Source organism: Poromitra crassiceps, assembly GCF_964638095.1.
Source record: "Poromitra crassiceps genome assembly, chromosome: 20".
NCBI lineage: Eukaryota > Metazoa > Chordata > Actinopteri > Beryciformes > Melamphaidae > Poromitra > Poromitra crassiceps.
Genome location: NC_139637.1, coordinates 17,223,975 through 17,251,657, shown reverse-complemented (window position 1 = coordinate 17,251,657; position 27,683 = coordinate 17,223,975). Strand labels below are relative to the sequence as shown.

Genomic DNA, 27,683 nt, shown 5'->3' with positions numbered 1-27,683 from the left:
ACATAGCACGTGGGAGGTTCACGCTATTCCAACCGGTTCCCCTCCCTCCGAACAGGCGCCCTTAATGACCAGAGGAGGAACCACATTAGCAACCAGGATATTGCATGTTTTGGTGAAGGGGGTTCCTATATGAAGGAAACCCCCGGGAGGCACGGGGAGAACATGCAAACTCCACACAGAAAGGCCCTTTTGACGACCCCACCCGGGCGGTGGGCACTGGAGGACATGCGGATGGGCACGCATTCTTTCTGCGTTCAGTGTCCCAGGTGAGATTCGAACCCAGGACCTTCTAGCTGTGAGGCGACAGCGCTTACCACTGCACCACCGTACCCCCCTAATTGACTGCTTCTACCTGCTAATAATGATCGTGCAAAAAGGAGCAAACATTGATGGTTATGGTCATATGGTCCTATCTTAATATTCCTCTAAATCTGGTTTGAAAAGGCCCAATTTTTTTGGGTGGCGCTACGCTGGCTTTCTCTGGCACACCCAATGAGCCAAGTCTGGCTACGCTAGTGAATCAGACTACTTTAGGTCAAAAGCCTAGTATACAGTGTGGCTGAACCAGACTTGATTACGGATTTTGAATAGTTTTTTAATTGTACATTTTTTAATTGTCGTACATTGTCATTGTCAATTCTTCAGCTAAGATGGGTGATGTAGAAGAGTGACTTGCAGGGATAGCACATGGCTGTTGTTGATGTGCTACTTTTGTGTGTGTGTGTGTGTGTGTGTGTGTGGGGGGGGGGGGGGGGGAGTTGGGTGGCTATCAGGGTACAGTAGGATGCTTGAATTGCAAGTGATTGTGTTGACAGATGTGTGACGTGTTGCATTTACTTGCACACTTTATAGATCACCTTGGTTGATCTTCACTAGAAGCCTCAAGAGAGACTAAGCATGATTCTCGATGCTTAGTCTCAGCCGCCTTGTGGCAAAATCCACTGAGGCCCCTCTTTATATCAACCCTACTTGAGTATTTTTTCTCCCCGAATCCAATGCCGCCATCCGTGAGTCTCTACGTCAGTGGTTCCCAATTTTAGGGTCGTGACCCTAAGTGGGGTCGCCTGGAATTCAAATAGGGTCGCATGATTTCTTTTTACACCAGACCCAATTTAACACTACTGAAGATGATTAGGGTCACTTGCGATTTTCTTTTAAATTTTTACTTATTTTTTAGTTCTGAGTTTAAAGTAATAATCTCTTAAGATTTCAGCTTTGTTCTCTTGGGTTACACCTATGGCGATGAGTGGTAATTGCAGGTGACATCCAAACGTGTTGCATTATGTGACATTACTAATGTCACATAATGTCACTATATACTGCAAAGGCTTCCATCAATGAACCATAGCCTCAATCAACATTGTGAGTGACTCTTTAATTTATTTATTTTTCATTTAGATGAAAATCTTTGAGATTATAACTTTAAATCAGGATTCTGAGTAAAGTCAAGAGTTTTGAGATTAAAGTCAGAATTCTCAGACTAAAGTCAGAATTCTGCGGGGGAAAAGAAGCATACTATGTGACATCACTGACGATGTCAATGATGACATTATCGATGGTGTACCGGAATTTGAATGTCGCGGGTCCCTAGATTCTTGCGACGTCAAAATAGGGTCACAAGCTCAAAAAGGTTGGAAACCCCTGCTCTATGAGTTACGGTTGCGGAGATACGTCCGCCCTGAATGCAGGACTACAGGAGAGAGATAGAGGACAGTGGGGGGTTGGGGGATTCAAGTCACTCACCAAACACTCTATTTCAGTGATTGCTGTCAGAATATAGAGCCATAACACTTATTTTAACACAAAAACATCACTGAATGCAGCTTTAACTGTGCATATCATGCAGTAATCTTTGGTCCAAAGGGATTGATAGTAATGGTTCTGCATTTTCTGCTCTGTATCAACTTCATCATTGTCTTCGGGATAGTGATGAATGTGCTCTTGCATCAACAAGTCACAGCATTAACAAGTCACAAGTCACAAGACGATTTTCTCAATCACACATTTAGTTGCTCCATGTCTGATTCACAAAGAAAAACTATGAGGAGTATTCGTAATTCATTTGATAAAAAAGTATAAACTCAAGACGACCAGTTGATGGTGAACATTGTAGGCAAACATGGTAACATGTTAGGCAAACACCAACCTCGATCTCATGAATTTGGCCCAAAACTACATATGGGACCGATGTGCAAACTTGATTTGATTGTTGTCCATTTGTTCAGTTCTAGTTCTAGTTAGAGTCCAGCAGGTGGCAGTGTAGGTTTTCAGACAAGTAGAGGATTGTCTAGCACAGCCACTCCTGACGCTACGCCCCCGTCAGAGTGCTCTGTGCTCTTGGTCCTCAGCAGATGACCCACGCACTCGTTCATCACCATGTCTTCACCCTGCCTGCAAGGACACACAGAGAGGAAGAGGAGCTTAGATCAGTACATCTTCACCAAACGTGTTACAGTTGCATAGATAGATAGATAGATAGATAGATAGATAGATAGATAGATATATCTTTATTTTTGTGTCACTCCTCAACAAACTAATATGGTATAAAAAACAGCAAAAAGTGCATTCAAAAGTTGAGGACCACTCACATGGAGTTGTGAGACACAATACAATTCAAAACAATAAAAGATAAAAACATACATACAAGTACTATTACACAGAAAATACAGTTGGCAATACAATATGTAAAAGGAAGGGGCAGTTTATTGGGCGGTGCTCATGAAGGCTACTCTTCTTTTTAGGATGAGGTGGCAGGTCTTGGCACATTCATTTATACCGTGTTCACCAGCTAAAATTTTACGCAGTTGCATGTTACAGAGCAAAATGCATGGGGGAAAACTATTCTAACATTGGGATCTTGCATGAATCTCATCAAGAAAGTTAAGTTTAGAGAGGGTCTATTCACTTCCAACAAAAGATTAAATTGAATAGTTGGATATATGGACAGGCATACATGTATGTGTGTGTGTGTGTGTGTGTGTGTGTGTGTGTGTGTGTGTGTGTGTGTGTGTGTGTGTGTGTGTGTGTGTGTGTGTGTGTATATATATATATGTATATATATATATATACTGTATATATATATATATATATATATATATATATATATATATATATATATATATTTTTTTTTTTATAAAACGGCTCTCTCAAATCAAGCAATCTGATTGGTTCACAGCCATTGTATAAATCCCGTAACCCACTCTCATAACCCATGGCCATGGGTTATGAGTTGCCATGGCAACTCTCTTACTAAAAGGCTTTGGTTACCTCAAATGACAATGTAGAAAAAACAAAATGGCGGAGACAGCTGTCAGATCCTTGTGAATCGATCTTCGCTTATAACTTTACTAATACTTAGCAGAAAATTATGTTTTGTACAAGAATAGACACGGGCTAATGTCTTCTTTGCAAAAAAAAAGGCTGTTAACCCCGCATTTAACCCCGCATTTAACCCCGTAACGTTAGTTGGTGTCGGGCTTTGCAGAAAGCTCTCAGCTTCTCAGCAAGCGCTGAGAATGCAGCGCTGCGCTCGAGCTGCGTGTCGGGCTTTGCAGAAAGCTCTCAGCTTCTCAGCAAGCGCCAGGATTGGCCAATGTCAACTTCAGTCTCCAGAACGATCCAATCAAATCACCCGCACGTCTATCTTCTTGCTAGAGGTCCCGCCTTACAGTAGTGTTTCAACTGACTCTATCAGAATGCCATGCCAGTCGGACTTATAGTATTATTATTATTATTATATTATCATACTTGGAAACCGTTTTATAAAAGCTGCGTGTGTTGTGGCCCGTAGGATAACAGCTGATCAGCGGGATATATTTGCCACAACACACTGGCTCTCATGCTATATTGCTTAAATATATATATTTATTTATTTATTCTAGTATAATATGTACCTGACATATGCTCCAAACACTCCCAGTTCACTGAGGCATTTGCAGAGTTGGAGTGGACCATCTCGTCTCAGCAGGTAGTTGTCTACAGGGCTGGGATGGATCAAATCCATCAGGATATATGCTGTCCTGTCTGTACTCCCCTTCACTCCCTCCAGGACCTTGCAGATCTCTGATCCGTAGATGTTGTTACCTTAAAAAAAAAAAAAGTATGTTACCTATTTATGAGAGTGACTTTTTGATTTTGTAGGAATATTTATGTTGTCACTTGTGCTTCCTTGTGAAAAATAAATAATCATAATCAGTGACACCACATGGAAAGACACTGCTATTAATATGGGAGGACATCCCCCATACACCAGTACCTAGTTAGATGGTTAACTTTCATGTGTACACCCAATACAAACTCTACAATTCTCCATATTGTTCACAGAGGTAAGGTAACAGCTCAAATAACAGACCCCAACACAATGCTTTAGGGCAGTGATTCCTAACCAGGGGTACATGTACCCCTAGGGGTACTTGAGCAGCTAGCAGGCGGTAACATGGAAAGATTGGAGATTGCAATTTATTTCCAAAATGATTAAAAAAAAAAACAACAGAACAAGTCATTTCATAAGCCCATTGCTAAAATGGTACGTGTGCGCAACGATTAGTTCCCTCCCGGCAGGTGTCAACTGTTACGCGACTCTGTGAAGACGTCACGTTCACGCATGTCAAAACTCCACACCATGCAACTACAGTAGCTAGCAAATATGGCTCAATGGCTCAAACGTCCAGTTCCTGTCACTCCGGATCCAGGTTTTAGGGGAGCCCGGTGACAAAAGGAAAAGAAAATAGGCCAAACGGTTCAGTGATAAATATATTATGTATGGATTCCGATTTACTTGTACATTTGTAGATCCACCGCAGCCACAGTGTTTTCTCTGCAGCGCAAAGAACACGCACGAGTGAGGGGGTACTATTGGCATGGCAAAACAGCTCAAGGGGTACATAAGACAAAAAAAGGTTGGGAGTGGAACCACTGCTTTATAGCGCGCATTTGTAATAGATGTTCATCTATCATTTTCACCAGAACCGGCGCGCCCCAAGGCTGCTGCCTCAGTCCTCTGCTGTACATTCTGTTTACCTTCGACTGTGTCGCCAGATTTGGAAGTAACATCATCATCAAATTTGCGGATGACACCACAGTGATCGGATTAATAACCGACGGTGATGAGAGGGCCTATTCACCTTATGTAGTCACGCTCATTTGACCCGGTTCTGTGGCCGTCCTACGACTTCCGGCAAAAAAAAAAAGAAGAAAAAAAATGGCTGGCTGCTCCAATATAATCTAACTCTGAATTAACTAATACTTTAGCCAATTGTATGTAACATATAGAGATGCTGCGATCCGATCATGTGATCGGATATCGGCGCGATATCAGCCAAAAAACATGGATCGGATCGGATCGGATTCCAGCGAAAATGACCGATCCAAGGCTCCGATATAAGCACTCCATTCCATGACTCCGCTCCAGGATTTCTATCCAGCATGCAGCAGCAGCAGCAGCAGCAGCACACAGAGGCCGCGTTGAGCCTAGGATGGCCAGGGCCAAAACGTCAGACACACCCGTCCTTAACCTATGTGCGATTCGAAATCACACGTCCGCACCATAGACTGGCAAAACATGGCCGCCCCCAGTGTGGCTGACAGTTTCAAATTATAACAAAACAACCACTATTGCAATTTGCAATACATGTCCCGCAAGGTTTCTGAGATTAGGGGAAAGTCTGAGCTGGCGTTACGCTAAACCAAACGTGGGGATGAGGCGGCGGATTTGTTTTGGCGTTAACGTTAGCTGTTGTGATGATGGCTAACGGGGCTAACGTTAGCTAGCTGGTTAGGCTATCTAGTTGCAGGGCAGCGCTCCACAAGCTTGTTGTGACCAAAACCCCCGCATTAAAAGCATTTCATACTCCCAGAGCTGGCGTAAACCATAGAGAACCTCATGCATTAGCCTACTCAAAATGAAACGTCCAGGGTTTGTGTCTCCAAAATCGACGTTACATGCAAGCTAACGTAGCTAGCTGCGGAGCACTCATGATCTATAAGGAAAACGAATGCGCACATAGCCTACATAATTGTCAACATCACATACATGTATTTTCTTTAATCTAGACTACAGGCATCATTTTTCAGTCAAAAGTGAAACGACACAGATTGCCGTCATGCCAATAAGAGTCTAAATGTAATTTTTTATGTTTTATCTGCAGACTAAGCAGCTAGGCTTTCGGTTCTATAAAAGCCATTATTTTTTGTATTGACTATTGAGTGATACACTTTACTAAAAAAAAATATATCACAATAGTGATGTCAGATTTGCTTAGGTCAGAGCTATGGAATATTAAATCATCCATCTTTGCTCACAACATTTGCCCTTTCTTTCTTCTTCTTTTTTACCCCAGGTGTGCATAAAATACAGGTTAAGAACTTATGGAAAAGTCATGGAAATCCATTGGTCAAAATGTGTATGAACCCTGAAGGGTTAAATTGAGCATTTATGAGAGATTTCAAAAATATCGAGATATATATCGTGTATCGCGATATAGCCGAAAAACATCGCGATATTCTTTAGAGGCCATATCGCCCAGCCCTAATTTGATTGTTATGTTTTAGTTTTACATCAAATGAATTAGATGAACTAAATCGTTTACATACTATATTACCAAAGCACACACATACATACCTAACCCTAAAAATGTTTGTTGCCTGCTAGCTATCAGACAGCATAGAGAGACTTAAATATGTGCTGTATCGGTATCGGATCGAAATCGGTATCGAATCGGGTATCGAAATTTGATCGGAATCGGATCGGTTTTGAGCTAAAATATCGAAATCGGATCGGAATTGAAAAATCTCGATCGCAGCATCTCTAGTAACATACCAAATAAAAGCAAACGGCAATGTCTAAGAATGCAATGCCATGTAACTGGCTCGTTAATTCTCGCATTCCAGGGAATTACGTTAACGTGTGCGGGTCTTATAGACGTAAGTGGCTCGAGCTGCGCTTGGAGGAGAGAAAACCTTCTGAAGCTTTCTTTGTTGGAGTCCAGGTATGTTTTACAAGAAAGTGCTCGTCATTGTCGATGATAACGTTATCTGACCTGGCTAACAGTGGATACTCCGCTTGCTTGCTGTGTACCGAGCTCAAAGTAGTAGGCTACGTTTTTGTTTTACACCCTGCGCTGTCCGCTACAAAAACAACTCTCTTCTTCATGACATTCTTTCATATTTGGCGCCGTGACCGCCGGAAGTGTTAGACGGACCCGGAAGAATTTGGCCCACTGTAAGGTCTGAACATAAGGTGAAGGAGAGAAATAGAAGATCTAACCCTATGGTGCCAAAACAACAACCTCTCTCTAAACACCAATAAGACCAAAGAAATCATTGTTGACTTTAGAAAGTCCAAAGTCACTCACACCCCCATTTCCATCAACGGGTCATCTGTCGACATCTAGTCTGGGCACCTTCCACCCCGCTTTTTGTCATGGGGGCGTAAACCCCGGACCCAGAATTAACACCGGATGGCAATGCGCCTAACAACGTCTTTGTTGCCATTAGCTTGACGCGGTGATGTTACCTAAACTAGAGTCTGATCAAAACAAAGCTAGCGTTACATAAAACAAAACGTTTATACAATATGGCATCTCCGCCACCACCGCCTGACACACCGGTCAAAACGGTGAAAGAGGATTCTGATACTTGGGTCAAATTGTCAAGTTAACGTGAAAGTTGACGAGCTAGAAACGCTGCCATCCGGTCTAGGGCGGGCTCTAGGCGGGAACCAGTAGGGTGACAAAATCAATTGTGGGCGGGAGCCAGGCTCTTTCTCGCCGAGAAGAGCCTGGTGACGCGAGGTTAGTCGACATGGTCGACATAGTCGACAGCTTTAAATTCCTGGGCACACACATCACAAACACACTCACATGGTCTCTCAACACCAAGTGCATCCTCAAGAAAGCACAGCAGCGATTGCACTTTCTGAGGCGCCTCAAGAAATTTGGCTTGAGCACGAAAGGCCTTGTGAATTTCTATCGCTGTACCATAGAAAGTGTTCTGACAGGGTGTATCACAGTGTGGTACGGCAACCTGACCGCCCAGGACTGCAGACTGCTGCAGAGGACTGTGAAGGCAGCAGCTAAAATCATCGAAAGCATTATCAAAGACACCAGCCACCCCGCTCATACCCTGTTCTCACTCCTCCCTTCCAAAAAACGCTACCGGAGCATCAAATCACACACCACCCATCTCAGTAACAGCTTTTTCCCCCAGGCAGTCAGGCTGCTGAACAGTTGACTCACACACACTGCAACGCACTGTCACTTTGTTGTGCACCAGTATTGTATTGTACTGTATCGTGGTTTGTGTTATGTCTACACGTACTGTGTACAGACATGTCTGTATTCACGTGTAGCCTACATAGTTATGTAGGTCTACACCCTTTTTCTGTCGGTCTTTGTGACCATGTCCTTGTGTGTGTAAGGCTGAGGGTGCTCAGAGCATAAAGAATTTCATTGTATTATACATTGTATTATACATATGACAATAAACTACTTGAACTACTTGAACTTGAACTTATAGGGTGCTGACCCAGCAGAACATCTACAACAGCTCCAGTGCACCTTGGCATAGACTGTGAAGACATCTGGCACCGGCACCGCACTATTCTTAAGGATCCAGTCCTCTGTGGATAGAACCACTCCAGAATCTGCTCTCAGTGACCAATATGGCAGTAAGTTAAAATGTACATGTCCATGCTCAAACCATACTAGTGACATCTAGTGCTGAGAAAATGCACCACAACTTGAATCCTTGAATCCACTCCTTTCATAATGTATTTCGTGTCAGTATTGGGCAGCCATGGGGAAATGTCCCTATGATAAAGAGGCTTATTATAACAGTACCTCCTCCTTCTCGCTGAGGCTTCAGGACAAACTGGTCTGGTGCAGCCAAAGCCATTGCCACCGATGTGTCACCCTCTGGGCCCTGGAAGCAACAAGGACAGCAAATAAGAAAAAGGATACCACACCAGGACATATACCATGCCAGGACATATACCACACCAGGACATATACCACGCCAGGACATATACCACGCCAGGACATATACCACGCCAGGACATACACCACGCCAGGACATACACCACGCCAGGACATACACCACGCCAGGACATACACCACGCCAGGACATACACCACGCCAGGACACCACGCCAGGACATACACCATGCCAGGACATATACCTTTAATGAGACCTTTAATGAGAACACAGACTATATATATAAGAAAGCCAATCAGCATCTGTTTTTAATCAGGAAGCTGAGGAGTTTTGGTGTCAGCCAACACATTCTCCAAACGGCATACAGCAGTCTGGTCGAATCAGTCCTGTCTTTTAATATGACCGCCTGGTACGGCAACCTGAACGTAAAGAGCAAAAACAAACTTTCTAGAATAGTTAAAATAGCAAGTAAAATTGTTGGCAAAACACAAAAACAGCTTTCCAACATTTTTGAAAAGGCTGTTATCAGGAAAGGAAGGAAGATCAGTGGTGATGCCTCGCACCCACTGAACTCTGCATTCCAGCTGCTTCCATCCGGTCGTCGATTCAGGGTCCCAAGGGCCAACCGGAACATTTACAAAAACTCATTTATCCCCTGTGCCATACGGTCATTAAATAAATGAACTGTCCTGTGTGCTGTCACTGCTGCGCTATGTAATATTTTAGATAGGTAGGTATATGACTGGTATTTTAGATAGTTAGGAATTAGGAAGCCATTTTAGTTAGGTATTGTATTTGTAATATTTTAGGTAGGTAGGTATATGACTGGTATTTTAGATAGGTAGGAAGCCATTTTTAGTTAGGTGTTTGTATTTGGAATCATATGTTTATTTGCACTATCTATGTCTTAACTTGTACATGTGTTTTATGTTCTATGTCTTTATGTTTTATGGTGTGCTGACTGTGCACAATGTATCTTGATGGGAAGAGAAGCCAAAGAAAAATTTCCACCATGGTGGACAATAAAGTATCAAATCAAATCAAATCAAATCAAATACCACGCCATGACATATACCACGCCAGGACATACACCACGCCAGGACATACACCACGCCAGGACATACACCACGCCAGGACATACACCACGCCAGGACATACTGTACACCATGCCAGAACATATACCACACCAGGACATATACCACGCCAGGACATATCAGCAGACTATGAATGACTACAATCCAAAACATTGTCAATAAAAAGTAGGTTTTGAGGGATTATAACAGTATGGGAATTATCCTGTAAATGAAATGTCCACCCTCAGTTACTAGTTACTATTTTTGTGCTGAATGTTGTACTTTACCTGTTTGTTGTATGCTTTTCCCCTCAACTTGCCTCGTTCAAGGCTATTCAACTTCAGTTAGTGATTTCCTACATTTCCCAGAATGCCTTTCGACAGCCCCCTGATAACCTTTATGTATCGTTTGCTTGTTTTAATGAAATTGTGCCGAATAAACACTCTGATAGAAGCAGAAACCGTTGCGGTGTCCTTTCTACCCTTAAAAAGAGAACTTTGCTATAATTTAAGCAAGCTTATTTTCTATTTCCAAGTCCTACTTTTCAAGAATCTATCGTATAGATTCAGCTACCACTGTTAACACTGACGTCACACCGTAAATCATACAAGTGTCATTCCCTCACCGTGTCCAGAGTGTAGAGGCCAGCGAAGGTGGCTCTGATCTGCTCCACCACTTGGGGCTGGTCGGGGAAGAACCTCTCCAGAACTCCGGGTCGGGCCAGTTCCTGTTGGACCTTCTTGGTTCCAGCCAGATGGGTGCCAATGTCTGGACACTTCACAGCCAGAGAGCGCTCCAGGAGCAGACGAGCATCCCAACTCTACAGGTTTAAAAGATAATAAAATGAAGTGAAGGCCAGGATACACGTGAAACGTTGTGAAGTATATCAATAATGTCAAATAAACATCAAACAGTATCCTTACGGAATAAGAGTGTGACAACAAACAAGGGCAAATTCGGCCCAGGACCACATGCGTCGTGTAGCAACCGCGGGGGTAGGCTTACCTGGGATGTAAGCAACCCCAAATTAAGCATCCTTTCCGTGACATTATGACTAACTGACTGACTGAATGACTCACCCTAAAGAGCCGTCTCTTGACGACGCGCTGCGCACGTGGTAAAAACATCACCGGTCACAATTGTTGGCAAAATTGCCCAATCACATGGCTTCCAAATACTGTCCATGTATCGTGGCTACTACAGGAATGTAAGTTTTGTTCACAGGCCACAATAGCTAGCTAGTATCAGTTATTGAAGTTTTTTTTTACAGAATAGAAACAATGGGTGATTATTACTATGTTATAAAACGGCTCTCTCAAATCAAGCAATCTGATTGGTTCACAGCCATTGTATAAATCCAATAACCCACTCCAATAACCCATGGCCATGAGTTATTGGTTGCCATGGCAACTCTCTTACTAAAAGCCTTTGGTTACCTCAAAAAAAACAAATGGCGGAGACAGCTGTCAGATCCTTGTGAATCGATCTTCGCTTATAACTTTACTAATACTTCGCAGAAAATTATGTTTTGTACAAGAATAGATGCGGGCTAATGTCTTCTTTGCAAAAAAAAGGCTGTTAACCCCGCATTTAACCCCGTAACATTAGTTGGTGTCGGGCTTTGCAGAAAGCACTCAGCTTCTCAGCAAGCGCTGAGAATGCAGCGCTGCGCTCGAGCTGCCTGTCGGGCTTTCCAGAAAGCTCTCAGCTTCTCAGCAAGCGCCAGGATTGGCCAATGTCAACTTCAGTCTCCAGAACGATCCAATCAAATCACCCGCACGTCTATCTTCTTGCTAGAGGTCCCGCCTTACAGTAGTGTTTCAACTGACTCTATCAGAATACCATGCCAGTCGGACTTATAGTATTATTATTATATTTATATTATCATACTTGGAAACCGTTTTATAAAAGCAATATAGCACTCGAGCAGCGTGTGTTGTGGCATATATCCCGCTGATCAGTTGTTATCCCACGGGATATATTTGCCACAACACACTAGCTCTCATGCTATATTGCTTAAATAAAAAAGAGAAAAAGCCAGCACTCCAAATGTCTTTTTTGTTGATTTATTTCCTCAGTACACCTGGGCAGCAGCAACGAACATTTCAGTCAAAGACCTTCCTCAGCGTTGTGCTGTGTCAGGCAAAAATGACGGCTAAATACAGTCATGCCGGAAGTACAATCAATTAGAAAAATAAAATAAAACATTTTGTAATGTGCCTTATACCGAATAGAGGCAAGGAACTATTTAGTAAGAAAAGAAACACATTAAGAATAATACATTTAGAATAATACATAGAAAAGTTAAGAATACAAGTGTTGTATAAAGACCTCCCAAACGGAAGTGCTTCACAATATATATTGCTTAAATAAACCACAGCCAGCTTTCACAAGCATTTGGCTGGAGGCTGTTGCTTACTTCCCAGCATGATTGCTCTCGTTTCTGTTTTGACTGAACTGGAAAAAATGATCTTAAATCGATGACTACAAATAAGTGATAGAGAAACATGAGTTTTGTAAGTATCTTGAAGCTGTAGCAGTATCGTTTACAATGGTAATGTTTGTAAATATTGAAGTGATGTGTTAGTAGATTGATATACAGTAGTTCTCAATTTTCTAATTCCCTTACCTACTAAGCGCACCGAAAACTTGGTGTTGCCCGCATAAAGCACAATTCTGTGTCTTGGCTTTGCAACCTCATCATGTAAAATGTGTTGCAGACAATCCGAGTGTTTTGGATCTAGGGACAAAGGTGTTCAAAGTAAGTAAGTCAATACCTGCTCAGAGATGTAACTCTGAGGCATGTAGCCATCCCGGAAATATACCACCGCGACTTCTTGGCCATCGCTGAGAAGAAAGTCATATAAATGCACGGTAAATACAACTGATCATTCTTGTAATTATTATCCCTTACTGGTATGTAGAAAATATGGTTTCATTGTGTCTATAAGAAGAGAGTTTCTAACGTTCACTTTTAAAAAGGCTAAATCAGACTTACACATAAAGCTTCTTGTCCTGATCGAGGGACCCCACTTTACCCACATCTTGAAACCGTCTTCTTATTGTAGGAATTTTTCTGGAAACACATTGTAGCAGAGAGAAACGACGCAAATATTACACTTAAATAAATTACAATACATTACAATAAATAAATAAATAAATAAATAAATAAATAAATAAATAAATAAATCAAAATCTAAGAATAAATGATGGGAGGAAAGGGACATTTTTGGATTGTGACTCGTGCAAAGATTTGTTTTGGTCAATGTGGCTCTTGAGTAGGGAAAAGGTTGAGTACCACTGATATAGATCATTGGATGACTGATACTTATTGGAAAATAGCCCTCAAGTATTCATTACTTACTGCTTCCACAGCTCATTCTCAATATATCGATGGTCGAGGATGTTTCTTTGGCCCTCTTCAACCAAGAACATGACGACTGCTCTGAAATGACAAGGGTGGCTCCTGTCAAAAGTGCTCAACATTTCTTTTCGGTTATTGTTTAATCCACATAAACATTGTACTGTATTGAACATTTGGATAAACAGTGGAAAACTTGTTAAACTGCGATAATTACGACTAACATTAGGCAAGTCAAATTTAACCAAGAAAAGTACAGTACAGTAGAAGGAGTACAGGCTAGATAAGTGTTCGTACTAAAGATTTTGAAATCTAACAGGCTCACAGCATATGCTGTTGTGCTTCTGTCTCGGAATGTGGTTGTTTTGATGAATCAAAATGTTCTAAATCCTTACAACTGTACTGTACAGTCACCCTAGTGTCAATTAGCAGCACCCTAGTTGGCAACATGCTGAACTGTTGTTCATCTTTATAGCAAATCTAGGTACATTTCAGACTTGAAAGCAGTGTCCTGTCTTGTCTGAGGTGGAATGCAAATGAACTAGAGTCACATGATCAAATGTTTCATCTCCTCTGTATAGTCCGTTTCCTCCTGTGTGCTTTTAGAATCCATGTTGACTTGTCTATCCTGAGATATTTTCATTGTCTCAGAGTGTCATTCCTTATACTCATTAGTGCAAATGTAACTTTTTCCCCCCCGGTTACATGTTACATGCTGTTTGTAATAAGGTTACATGTTACATGTTGTTTGTAATACGGTTACATGTTACATGTTGTTTGTAATACTTGCACTGCTGCCTGTCTTGGCCAGGAGCCCAGGATACTCTTGAAAAAGATTTTTTAATCTAAATGAGGCTTTTTTTTGCCCCTTCAGTTGCCAACATAATCTGTCAATTGCCACAAAAATAGATCAGACCCATTTGCATTAAAAATACTTTATAATCATAATTTAATTCATATTCTTAACACAACAGCTGAGAATACCAAAGAAATCTGAGGCATCTGAGGTACGAATTCTTCTTGAAAAAGGGATTCATAGTCTCTGCAAGATAAATGCACCGTCATAAAATACTTATAACTTAAAACATGATTAGCTCACATATAGTTAAGCTGTTGAATGTTTGCTTTGCTGCCATCCTAGACAATCACAGTTGTCTTGCAGACAAAGCGATGAAAATAGAGACGTGCCATACGGCCTATCACAGGCCGCCTCTACGGTTTGATCTCTAGGCATAAGGGAATGTTAACTTGACACAGGTTGTTCCACAATGCTGAATTCACCTGACCTGTTCAATACCTACCTCTCTGATCCATACAGCTCCCAGGCCTTGGCTAGCCCCCTGGACAGACCCGCTGCTGGTTTGTTGTCCAGGATACGCTGGCTCTCCTCCAGCCGGCCAGCCACCTTAAGGATGTGTCTGAGGACGAGGAGGGTGAGGAAGACATCAGTGGAGAAGAGGGAGAGAAAAAGAGACAAATGAGAGGATCTTGAGTGATTTGTTACAAGTCAGAATGAATTCTAATTGTGTCCACACAATTTAGTCAAGTTCATCACAAGACTCAAACTAAACGATATAGGCCACAAAATGTATGGGAAGAAGCGGTATGCTGATCGACTGACCGGTGGACTTCTGGCATGCCCGAGGAGAGACCTCCAAAACTGGCAGCGATGGTGTTGATCTCGATCTGCTTCAGAGAAGAAGTCCCATCCTGTCTCTGGTCCAGCATGTAGTCGGACCGGTTCAGACCCAACACAATGGACTAGGGAGGACACACAGAATTCCCACTTAGACAGCTACTAACGCAATAACATTACAGGCTATTGATCAGGGATGGGCCAGAATATTCAATTACTTGGTCAACAGCTGACTATTCCACTAGGAATATCGCCCAAATTGCACTGCTGAAATTCATATAACATCAGCCAATAATATTTGGTATGGGGTCTGATGATGTTTTTTTGACCTCATAGATAAAAGTAATTAAAGTGATAATACAGAAGATTTTCATGTAAATAAATGTCTGTTAAGTCACTATCTATCTGATAGTGACTTAACACAATGGTGATTGAGCCTATGGCCCATTGATGGAAGCCGTTGCATTTTCAGTATTGCAGCATTTATGCACTTGGTGTCTGTGGTGACACAGGGTGGGCGGAGCTAACACAATAGACTCACTCTGTAGGTTACTGTAGGTTCACAGGGTGGGCGGAGCTAACACAACAGACTCACTCTGTAGGTTACTGTAGGTTCACAGGGTGGGCGGAGCTAACACAACAGACTCACTCTGTAGGTTACTGTAGGTTCCTGACAACTATTGTGTGAAGTAGGATAACAAGCTACTTTCTTCCGGTCTCTGCTAGCATTACGGGGTGGTTACTATGGCCGAACAAACTGAGTAATGTCACATAATAACAGTGTTTAGGTCTCACCTGCAATTACCACTCATCGCCAATAGGTGTCACCCAAGACAACAAAACTGAAATCTTCTGTATTATCACTTTAATTACTACGTAATTGGCTATGTAACCGATTACCAGCATCAATCAGTAAGCTTGAGTACTTTATATTAAAGAGTGAAAGAGGTCTGTTTTATCTTCTGACATACCTGAGACCTTCCTTCTTTCAGGGTCTGTCTGTAGATATCAAAGAGCCTCCTAGTGAAATCATCCACTGCAATGGTGCTATGAACACAAAACAACACACAAGAAAACAATGTCTGGTTAATTCTATCCATGAAGCTTATATGTAGATAGATCCAAGCATGGAAGAGAGGAATACTGGAGAAGACACGAGACGAGACAAGTCTTTGTTTTTGATGATCTTCGTGAGACGTGTTTGTCCGGCCCTGCTGTCCTGCAATGTGAACATAGACTGCATGGCCAAATTAACCCATTTCCAAACTGTTTGAGAGGTCACAGGTCTTATGGCCCATTTCCACTGCTGGTATCAGCGCGGCCCTGCCCAGCTCGTCTCGCTTTTTTGTCTCATTCCACCGGTCAAAAACGTGGACAGCCCGGGTTGAGTCGTGCTAGTTTTGGTCCCTGCTTTGTTGAGGTTCCAGCGCTGTGGACCCGGTACCATACGGTGACGTGAAAACACTGCAGACGACTGATTGGTCAGGCAGAATCGTGTTTACTGTATCTACTGTCAATGCTGGATACCAGTTTAGTGGGGCTTACCTTCTCTTCTGTTATTTCCCATTAGTCTTTTGTGTTGCTGCCTTCGGCTCTGGTGAAATAAAATCGATCTCCTTGCTCAGCTTTAACATGACGGTGGTTTTCAATTGTTTTGACAGAGAAAAAGTCCGCTGTCGGCTCCGCTAGGCCGGAGGCGGGGGTTTTTAGCGAAGCCGCGGTCTTGCCTGGCCGAGTGGCCGCCGGGGTAGCGGCTTCCCCTGTCCCCGTAGCGTAACCCCCGTCCCCCGCGCAGCGAATGCATGTAAATAACAACAGACTGATATCCGTTCTCCTGGCCGATGGTCTTATTTGCCCATGTACAGTATGTCATATTCACCTTATGTTCAGACGCGGGGGTGGGCCAAATTCTTCCGGGTCGTGTTAACACTTCCGGCGGTCACGGCGCGAAATACAAATGAACGTCATGAAGAAGAGAGTTGTTTTTGCAGGGGGTAAAACAGCCAACTACTTTGAGCTCGGTACACAGCCAGCAAGCGGAGTATCCACCGTTAGCCAGGTCAGATAACGTTATCGTCGACAATGACGAGCACTTTATTGTAAAACATACCTGGACTCCAACAAAGAAAGCTTCAGATGGTTTTCTCTCCTCCGACGCAGCGCGAGCCACTTACGCCTATAAGACCCGCAAACGTTAACGTAAATCCCTGGAATGCGAGAATTAACGAGCCAGTTACCTGGCGTTGCATTCTTAGACATTGCCGTTTGCTTTTATTTGGTATGTTACATACAATTGGCTAAATTATTAGTTAATTCAGAGTTAGATTATATTGGAGCAGCCAGCCATTTTTCCCCCTTTTTTGTGTGCCGGAAGTCGTCACACGACCACACGACCGGGTCAAATGGGCGTGGCTACATAAGGTGAATAGAGGCACCAGTATTTCATAAGCACTTTAAAAGTTCTGTGTATGGATTTTATTTTAACCTTATACATTACAGCCTACTTGGGCTACGGGCGGGAGGGCAGATATGCGGTCGCTATGACGACCAGGTGTGGGCGGAGGGCGAGTAAACTTGCGGTGGTGGCAGAAGTCTATATCAAGTAGAGTCGAGTAAGGCAGGTAAGAGTAGAGCCGCACTGTGCTGCTATATGTGGTGGAAATGAGCCAATTCATAGCTTTCAAGGGGCGTTACGTGCTGCCGGGAACGCCCACCTGGCGGTCAAAAAAAAACTTGTTCATTCCGTTGCCTGCGAGTCGACTCACGCTGTTTGTTCAGCCAAAGTGCCGCATAGCCTACCTGTTGTGCTATCGGTTGCACTAAACCGACGAGGAGACACCCCTGGCCTGTGTTTTTACAGAATCCCGTCGGAGAAAGAAAGGAGAAGGTTGTGGATTTGTGCGACGTGGTTCAGTCGCTGGGGGCAACATTTTTTTGCTTTTTTTTCTACCATCAAAGTACACACGTCTTTGCTCTTTGCGGCCAACATTTCATCAAAGGTAAGCTCAAGTAACGTTAACGGGGTATTAATCATTATTGTAACGTTACTTGAGTTTACCTTTGATGAAATGTTGGCCGCAAAGAGCAAAGACGTGTGTACTTTGATGGTAGAAAAAAAAGCAATTTTTTTCCCCCTGCCCAGCGACTGAACCACGTCGCACAAATCCACAACCTTCTCCTTTCTTTCTCCGACGGGATTCTGTAAAACACAAGCCAGGCGTGTCTCCTCGTCGGTTTAGTGCAACCGATAGCACAACAGGTAGGCTATGCGGCACTTTGGCTGAACAAACAGCGTGAGTCGACTCGCAGGCAACGGAATCAACAAGTTCTTTTTTGACCGCCAGGTGGGCGTTGCCGGCAGCACGTAACGCCCCTTGAAAGCTATGAATAGGCTCATAGCCTACCTAGCGAGAGCCTCCTGCAGAAAGCCTGGGTCCTGGCTGATCTTGTCCACCAGCATGTTGAAGTGAGTCTGCACTGCCAGAGCCTGGTGGAACACAGCTTTGGGCACAGGCGAGGGGAAGAGGGTGAACGGCGCGTAGGTCACCAACTGAAAGACATGACAAAGTTGCACAAGAGAACTTTGACAAAAATTAACTAAAAAACAATGAACAATAGTAAGAGCATCAAAGCGTTTTATGTGACGTGGGGGGATGGAAACAAACAAACAGTTAAGCCACAGATCCCTCCTCTGCACACACAGGCTTGATAAAGATCTATCCACAAAGCTTCTCCCAAACCACAACAAATTCCTAGCATGTCTTTGCATTGTATGTCAGGTCTGTTTGGACAGCACTGGCTCAACAGCTCAGTGGTATCTCTGTCCCACTCACTGGCTACGACTCGGTTCATTTGCTCTGTGGACCAATTACGGTAGTCCAATCAGGAAAATGCTTAGTTTGCACACTCAGTTACAGTGTTGGGCAAGTTACTTTCAAAATGTAATATACTACATATTACTAGTTACTTTCATTTGAAAGTAATAAGTTACTTTACAGTATTTATTATTATTACCGGAACCATCCTGAAAAATAATTTCAACCGCCTTGAAGTCAATGTAATCAATCCAAAATTCTAAATTCTATTCTTTTCCTTTGTTATTGTCATCCATAGTGTTTTTTTTGCATAAAAACACAGTTTGATTAGGAAATTATTGTATCTTTATTTAAATATGTGCTTAAAAACTTTAACTCAAATTGTAACTTGAGCTACTTGACAAAGTAACTGGTATAATATTACTGAAATCCTATAAGTAATAAGTTATATTACTGAGTTACTGATAAAAGTAATATATTACATGTAATATGTTACTTCTGTAATGAGTTACCCCCCAACACTGCTCAGTTATGCTATTTCCTTATTGTGCATTTAGGTTCAACAACTTTGCTGCACTATTAGGTGGCCGATTGAAGCAATTTGATTGTAAGCTGTAATGGCAACAGCGTTTCATTGTTCAGCAGGACATACTGCGGTGTTTCTACGTATACTGTACATGATTTCACTGTTGATGGCTGCTGTTGCCCAAAAGTGCAGCTACAACTGACTTTTTCCCATACTGGTTTATGAAGGCAACCCTGCTAAACAACAGACATGTTTCTCTGGTCGTAGAAAGTAAATTAACTTCCCATGGCCAAGCAAACTCATGCAAACTCATGGAGAGTGAAACAGGCGACACATACCTGGGGCAGAGACAAAACCGCTCAAAATCATTCACTTAATTTCCCTATTTTTGGGATCAAAAAGGTGACTATCAGCTAAAGCAGTGGTTCTCAACCTTTTTGACCCCCAAAAAATGTTAGGCTGGGGTTCGTAACAGTGCGCACGCATTCACACACTGATTCCACCCTCTCACTGAAATCGGTTTTGTAGTTTATATAGCTTTATAATACATTCAACCATTGGTATGGGAGATTTAATCATCATGGGAGAATTTTGTTGTCTTTTCTTTTGACAATCATCCCACGACCCTCCAAAATAATCTGGCGACCCGCTGGGGGGTCCCGACCCCCAGGTTGAGAACCACTGACCTAAAGCACTCGACACACTGAAAACAATTGAAAGGATTAGCGGCAGCTACAGGCCGACCGATGCGTCACCTCACGTCTCCTGTGTCGTGTCGGGGCTAAAAAGTTGCACTTGGACACACGGTAAACACACGACGGCCGACGGACAACTAGCACGTACGTTCTGCGCCTGCGTGAGACCTGATGCAAAGCAGCGTTTGCCTAGCATTTCGCTCCCTTAAACGGTTTTGAAATATAGCTACTTCTAATTGAATGAATGAATGAATGAAAGCTTTATTTCGGATTTTCAAAAAAAATTGAGAATATGTCTGAAAAAAGTTGCAAATGGCACTGGTGTATGTCAGGCCTTGTCTGGTCTTTTGCTAGTGGAAGAAAGGAATAGGTGGAAAAATGAGGAGAAACCGCACTAAATGACATGTATCTATAATAATAAGTAAGTAATCTATAATATGTATCTCGGCTTTAAAAAGGTGAATACGGTAGTTTGCTGCGTCCCTGCATGACTGCTTCCTCAAGCTGCAGGCAGATTGTAGATACGAACAGGCCTCGAGCGTTTACTCTTAACTAACCAGCTGTTCTAGTTGGACAAGTGCAAGTGAAAGTGCAGTCATTGTTGTCTCAATTACTGCCTGTAATGGTTGTTTGTTTAATGTTGGTTTTATTGTGCATTTTATGGTGAATTCGTTTTTTTCTCCCTTTTTAATTATGTATTAGATTGTTTTATAGGACTGTATGTATGTATTTTCTAAAAGCCTAACCAGGGACAAGGGCTGCAAATTATGGCAGGAAGTCATAGACTGCATCAGTTGCACTTTATTTAAATGTAGCAATGCTTATGTATTGTCCCTGTCAAATAAATTAATAAATAATAATACAAAATCGAGTCTTGTTCATCATAAAAAAACAAATTGTGATGCTAGTCTGTATGTCACCTCTGATGAGTTGGGGGTCTCCTCGATCCGCATTAAGACACCATGTAGAAGAGCGGCATCTTTTGCCACGTCTGCCAAGTTCTTTATGAGTGCTGTATTCATCAACACCTCCTCTGGTATCCCCTGGGCCATTGTTGTTCACCTGAGATATGACAATACAGTCAGAATCAGTCAATCACAAACACACCAAACAACAGGGGAACACATCCTAAGGCAAGATGTACAGAGATATGTATACATCTATTCAATTAGCTATGAAATTACCTCAATTGTCTCAAGGGCCATCTAGTAATTAATAATGACGCTCTGAACACAGGGGGGCAGCACTTATCTAAAAGAGCGTTACAGAAGGGATAACAACAAAAATAGTAACGTTAAGTAACGATAGACGATTACATTTAAAAAGAAAACAATGTATATTTGTTGTGTACTACAATGGGCCACTAGCCTAACGTTTACTGATACGTTTTTCAGCTGACATGCAGCAACATGCACTGTCGTCGGCAGCTAGTAGTAGCCAACCTTACCTTTGGGCTAACGTGTTTCACCCATGTTTGTTTTTCTGCTCCGATGGATTCAGCACATTTCCACTACTGGCCTTCCACTAACTGAATAAGATTGTAGTTGCCCTTCTTACCTCCGTAACGCTACGAAGAATCCTCCTTTACACCGAAGCACAACCCTTCTATAAAGACTGTACTGGGTCCGAACTGAAGTTGAATGAATTTGACACACCACCGCTTGATACAGACACGACACACCTCCTCTGACACAGCAGGGTCATCATGTGCTTACGTCGACCAATCAGTGTTCAGTACTTTGATGACGTAGGGCGGATTAAGCGGAAGTGTGTTTGTTTGTTTTCGTTTTTAGAAGCAAGGGGTTCATTCGGTTCATTCAGACAGGTGTAGGCCTGGGTGTACCTGGCTGTAGCTAAAGTTGATTATTTTTTTAGTGTATTCCACAAGTTTAAAAATTCAGCCTGATAGTTTGTCGATTCATTCGATGGTGGTGCAGTAGGTCTGGCTTTACATGATGTTGACTTCTGTGGAGTGCACGTTAAAAAGCACGTAGTAGTTGATGCTTGGTCACCATGACGTAGGCATTATTTTCTTGCTAATTATCTCTACAGCGACTGATCATTTCAACGTGTTAAGAATATATCAACTTGAAATGAGTTAAAGACAATTAAATGAATGGGGGAAAACTGCTATATAGAAAATAGAAAAAGAAAGACATCAGTTGTGGAATGAGTGTTGTTTTTGACTGTATAATAATTCCAATGCAAAAGTCTAGGAATCGCACCAACTCTGTTGATTCTGCTCCACACCAGCAGATGGCGCTAAAGAGCTTTCTGGCTTTCCTGAGAGGAGCCGGTCAAAATTCCTTTAGACTTCCTGGTCCTTCGGTCTGGACTTCCTGCACACAGGTTTGTCATTCTGCAGACTTCCAGCTCACAGGCCTTCAACCTAATCAGCCCATTCTGCTGAGGTTAGCTCTCTTACATGTGTGTCTTTCATTATTTTTTATTTAGGCAGAAGCAAACCGAGTATGAGATGATTCAACAATTCTGCATGGACGAGAGAGAGAATATGAATGAATGAATGAATATATTTGCATAATGTCACTAGCTGGCAAGCACAGGCATCGAAGGAGAGGAAGCACTGGACTGTACCAGTGATTTTTGCACTCGTGTGTGTGTGTGTGTGTGTGTGTGTGTGTGTGTGTGTGTGCAGATGGCGAGTGGACAGCTGTCCCGGGCGGAGGCGTTGCTGTGCTCAGGCTGCAGGCATGCGTGTCATGTGATGCTCTACTGTGACACTGACGCTCAGCTGTTTGGAAGAATTCCCATCAGAAACATCATACTGGTGAGGGAGAGGTGTGTGTGTGCATGTGTGTGTGTGCATGTGTGTGTGTGTGTGTGTGTGTGTGTGTGTGTGTGTGTGTGTGAGAGTATGTGTGCGTGTGTGTGTGTGTGTGTGTGTACGCGCGCGCACGTGTGCACGTGTGTGTTTTCGCGTGTGTGTGCGCACACAGATGCATCAGTGTGTGAGTTTGACTGCCTTTGTCACTCCCCTCAGATGCAGATGCGCTTTGACGGTCTGCTGGGTTTCCCTGGCGGGTGAGTCACAGTCTTTCCTGCTGTTCTTTTTCTTTTATCCTTTACTTACACAGGTACAGTAGGTCTAATTCACTTCATTTGCAGTCTCTCTGGGGGATGTGTGTGTGTGTGTGTTTGTGTGTGTGTGTGTGTGGGGGGGGGGGGGGGGGGGGGGGGCGGGTTCAAAAGAGACCTGTCAAAGGATATAAACCTTTATTGCATAATACAAAGCACAATGTGTTACACTCACTCAGAGCAGTCATACCACAACAACAACCCACAGCAGTAGTCGTGAAATCGAATCAGTATGAGAAACCCTTTTATTTCAAAAGCATTATTTACAACCTGGTGCAACTTCTGATCTGCCAGCTTGTGTATTTCCTATTCGGAGAGTTCCCAGACCTAACATTTTATTTAGCATCTGTACTTAGCAAGTTCGTCACATCGTTGCGCTTGGGGGACTAACAATGAAGCAGAAATTAGCCTACAGTACCTGTACATACTGTACATAGGGAAACTTCTGACCCAAATTGCATTATGGGAAAAACAAAACAAATATAGGACTTCTATGGATTTATAAGTGTTGCAAATCACATGAAGGAGGTGACCGTGAGATCATGTGACCACGCTTCTTACTCCCTGGATGTAGAAGGGAGGTTACTAACTGACAGCAGCAAACGCTCCCATGAGTCACATGACTTGGATTTAAGTGCGAGTGAAGTGTCTTTGATTTGTATTCCATAGGCGTTGCCGGACTGACTGGCTGACTGACCCACACACACACACACACACACATTTTAATTTTTAATGCTTACCGAGTTGATGTGATTGTTCTGCTCATCTTAGTGACCTGCATTGTGTTATCATCAGCTGCAGGGAGAGGTGGATGAATGGGCAAAATAGCGTAACCTGGACTTGACTTGATCAGGCTTAAGCCCAATTTATGCTTCGTCTGCCGACACTTTTGAAACGGTCGCCGACAGAAATGAGGACTTGAATCGACACTTTCAAGTGTCTGCGAGCAGTGTCTGCTACCTGGTGAAATGTCTAGTGTCGCTGACTACGTCACATAATGTCGCGCAAGTCTGATTGGCTATATAGACGGGCACGCGCGACTTCCTTGTTTTAGTTTTCGCTGAAATGAAATTAATGAGCGTGTCCCCGGTATTTTTATCAGCCTGTCCTTGATGTATGACTTCGTGAAAATCACAAAGAACACCGTGACCAACTTCCCAGAGAGAGAGGAAGTGATTGTGTGGTTGTGTGTCGACGTGGGTTCACTGACAGCATTCCCTCTCTTGCCTGTCTACTCTGCAGTAGTTCTCTGCCTCCCTCTGTCTCTAGCGTCACGTGACCGTTGCGCCGTGGAGAGAAGCATAAATGCAGCAACATGAGCGACACTTTATTTTTCGTCTGCGACCATGTGCTGAGCGACACTTTCTAATAAGTATAAATTAAGCTTTAGTTGTAACTTGACTTGATTTGAGTTGCCTTGATGGCGCAGGACTTTGCGAGTCGACTGAAGGCCTTGCCTTGTCTCTTGCCTTGTCTCTTGCCTTGTCTCTTGCTTGTCTCTTGCTCGTCTCTTGCCTTGTCTCTTGCTTGTCTCTTGCTTGTCTCTTGCCTTGTCTCTTGCTTGTCTCTTTTCTTGTCTCTTGCCTTGTCTCTTGCCTTGTCTCTTGCTTGTCTCTTGCCTTGTCTCTTGCCTTGTCTCTTGCTTGTCTCTTGCCTGTCTCTTGCCTTGTCTCTTGCCTTGTCTCTTGCTTGTCTCTTGCCTTGTCTCTTGCTTGTCTCTTGCCTTGTCTCTTGCCTTGTCTCTTGCTTGTCTCTTGCCTTGTCTCTTGCTTGTCTCTTGCCTTCTATATTGCCTTGTCTCTTGCTTGTCTCTTGCCTTGTCTCTTGCTTGTCTCTTGCCTTCTCTCTTGCCTTGTCTCTTGCCTTGTCTCTTGCCTTGTCTCTTGCTTGTCTCTTGCTTGTCTCTTGCCTTCTCTCTTGCCTTGTCTCTTGCCTTGTCTCTTGCCTTGTCTCTTGCCTTGTCTGTTGCCTTGTCTCTTGCTTGAGACCGATGACTTGTGTCTGACTTGTGACTCGAGGCGAGAGCGCCCCACCTCAAGAGTGAAGTGCTTTTGGGGCCTTGAAATTCAATGAGCTCCCAGTCCGTTTGATTTACTCACCTGTAAATCTCAGGAGTCTCGGGAGAGCAATGCCAACTGACACCGCTATTTATCTGGGCTCACATCTGATTGTGACCTTTGACCCCCTCTCCTCCCCTCCCCTCAGGCTGGTGAACCCCGTGGAGGAGACTCTGGAGGCGGGGCTGGGCAGGGAGCTGTGGGAGGAGCTTGGCGTGGAGCTGGCTGTGTCGGTGGAGGATCATGTGACCTCGTGCCACGCCCCGTCCTCCTCCTCCTCCTCCTCCTCCTCCTCCTCCTCCTCCTCCTCTCGTCTCATCACGCACTTCTACATCAAGAAGATCGAGGAAGAGCACATCAAGGAAGTGGAGAGAGCGGCCGCATCCACGGCTACAGACCATGGACAAGAGGTTGTGTGTGTGTGTGTGTGTGTGCGTGTGCGTGTGCATGCGCGCATGTGTGTGTGTGTGTGTGTGTGCATGTGTGTCATCCATATCGGCTGATAAAGGATTTAAAATTAAAGCATTGTATTTATGTCTGCATCTGCCAATGGGCCAAAACGATAAACGTAGTAGGGATAAGAATGTTTTAATTCCACTAGAGGAGAGACTTGATGTTCTCTGAAATTAGGTGGTGTGGGGGGGGGGGGGGGGGAGGGATGTGCACATATATCTGTATCGACGATCAGTCAAAAGAGTTGGAAAATATCGGCATATCGGATATCAGCAAAAAGATTCAATATCGTGCATCCGTCGCGTGGGGGGGTCCCTTCCCTTGTAGAATGATTGATTGTGACCATTTATCTGATCTCATGCTCTGTCCCCCATCTCCTGCTCTCTCCCCCCCTCTCTCCCTATCTCTCTCTCCTCCCCCCTCTCTCTCTCTCCTCCCCCCCTCTCTCTCTCTCCATCTCTCCCTCCATCTCTCTCTCTCTCTAGGTCCTGGGAATGGTGCGAGTCCCCGTCTACACCATGAAAGGCGGAGGCGGCGGTCTCCCCTCCTTCCTGTCGCACTCGTTCATCGGGAACGCCCGCTCTCAGCTGCTGGACGCTCTGCTGCGCTTGGGCCTGGTCGCGCCCGACGAGCTGCGCCGAGCCCTCGCACACTCCGTCACCATCCACACGCGCGCCTCGGGGGACCTGCGGGCGGCCCTCCTCGCGCACGCAGAGGGAAAGCCGGAGAAACGGTCCCGGACACACACCTGAAGCACACACACACACACACACACACACTCGAACAGACACAACACGCGCACGCACACTTTGCCTGAAATCGGCCAACTGTTGGACACAATGCTTCGCTCACACACATAATCCTTCTCTCTCTCTCTCACACACTACTCTCTCCTATTCTCTCTCTACCCCCCCATCTCTCTCTCTCTCTACCTCACACACTGTCATGCTGATTCTGAGCCCCAGTGACTCATGATTGCCTCCAGTAGATGTCACCCTTTGGAGAAAGCAGGCACCATCAAATGCTTCATTCAATAAAGTAACTCCTATCAGATCCTCACATTCCACCTGACATCTCTCTTATTTGAACCTCGGCATCGACTGATCATGTGATATGAAAGGAAGATGAAAGCAATGAACAACTCCACCACCATTTTGCATCTCGATGGCACGACACGGCTCCCCCGCCTTATAAGGCAGCGCGCGGCAGCAGGCGCTCTGTGGTTATCCGCCAGGTTCAAAGGGAGGCAGAAGAACAGGTGGCCTCCGTCATCTTCCTGAACGTGGCTCTCAGGTTATTGTAGCTTTCATTCATTTAGGACGATTTAGCCCGGGCGCAGGCCGAGGATTCGCCCTGTCCGTCCGTGGACATGCTACAGCATATATAGGCTGCAGCCCCCCACATTTTGATTGCGTTAAAGTAGACCCTCGGTGCGCGTAACAACCCCGGCTGCAGCAGATGTCGGCGAAACCTCGTTTCCCCCAAAGCGATATCGTATCGCCTGAGCAACAGCAGACCTACAGATGCTCCCGCTCCACGTTTGACGATGGCACCTCTACTGCACATTACCAAAAGTCTCCAGTGTGGCTCCATCATATGAATCAACGTCTGACACATTTAATAACAGCCATACCCACACCACCAGACGAGAGATAGACTGAAGGAAAAAGATAGCATCGCCTTATACTTTTCTTCAGCTCGGATTCATGATTCATACAGTACGACGCTGTGCCCAGGTCGCTGCCCTATCAATCACCTTCTTTACACGTGTGATACGATTTGATGCGTCTATATGAGTGATGGAGTGAAGCGATGAAGGATGCGGGAGGGGGAAAAAAAACGCTCCGCTCCAGTTTTATGCATGTTAATCTTGCAGCAGATTTGAATGTGGAGCGGCAGTACGTCGATGCACCCGATGAGGTGAACGAACGGCACGCGCCGATCGCGATTGACTCCATACCAACAGAGGGCGGGGGGGTTGATTGGTCTCGGGAGAGGGTGCTCGAGCTTTTACATACATGCGATGCCGAACGTGATTTAT

The 27,683-nt window shown here is 44.0% G+C and overlaps 2 protein-coding genes across 8 annotated transcripts; one reads left to right on the top strand and one right to left on the bottom strand.

The window, feature by feature from the left end:
- Positions 1 to 1,518: 1,518 nt before the first annotated feature.
- gss (glutathione synthetase) lies at positions 1,519 to 21,692 on the bottom strand. 4 transcript variants are annotated; one of them, XM_083656635.1, is made up of 14 exons: positions 21,594 to 21,692; positions 21,221 to 21,287; positions 20,957 to 21,098; positions 18,405 to 18,550; positions 15,972 to 16,047; positions 14,986 to 15,125; positions 14,666 to 14,782; positions 13,368 to 13,448; positions 13,002 to 13,079; positions 12,781 to 12,850; positions 10,629 to 10,823; positions 8,838 to 8,919; positions 3,894 to 4,083; positions 1,519 to 2,391 (listed from the first exon to the last, which is right to left on the bottom strand). In XM_083656635.1, exons 3-14 carry the CDS (start codon positions 21,086 to 21,088, stop codon positions 2,268 to 2,270), a joined length of 1,431 nt encoding a protein of 476 aa, XP_083512761.1. In that variant the 5' UTR covers positions 21,089 to 21,098; positions 21,221 to 21,287; positions 21,594 to 21,692; the 3' UTR covers positions 1,519 to 2,267. The 4 variants fall into 4 exon arrangements, with proteins under 4 accessions (XP_083512761.1, XP_083512762.1, XP_083512760.1 ...); XM_083656636.1 differs by having other exon boundaries at positions 21,484 to 21,653; XM_083656634.1 differs by lacking the exon at positions 21,221 to 21,287 and having other exon boundaries at positions 21,594 to 21,685.
- Positions 21,693 to 21,858: 166 nt separating this feature from the next.
- On the top strand, positions 21,859 to 26,681 carry LOC310794416 (U8 snoRNA-decapping enzyme). Of its 4 annotated transcripts, none has more exons than XM_083656416.1 (6): positions 21,859 to 21,972; positions 22,290 to 22,385; positions 22,693 to 22,824; positions 23,038 to 23,078; positions 25,338 to 25,599; positions 26,128 to 26,681. In XM_083656416.1, exons 2-6 carry the CDS (start codon positions 22,293 to 22,295, stop codon positions 26,392 to 26,394), a joined length of 795 nt encoding a protein of 264 aa, XP_083512542.1. In that variant the 5' UTR covers positions 21,859 to 21,972; positions 22,290 to 22,292; the 3' UTR covers positions 26,395 to 26,681. The 4 variants fall into 4 exon arrangements, with proteins under 4 accessions (XP_083512542.1, XP_083512543.1, XP_083512541.1 ...); XM_083656417.1 differs by having other exon boundaries at positions 21,874 to 21,972; positions 22,293 to 22,385; XM_083656415.1 differs by having other exon boundaries at positions 21,875 to 22,054; positions 22,293 to 22,385.
- The last annotated feature ends 1,002 nt before the right edge of the window (positions 26,682 to 27,683 follow it).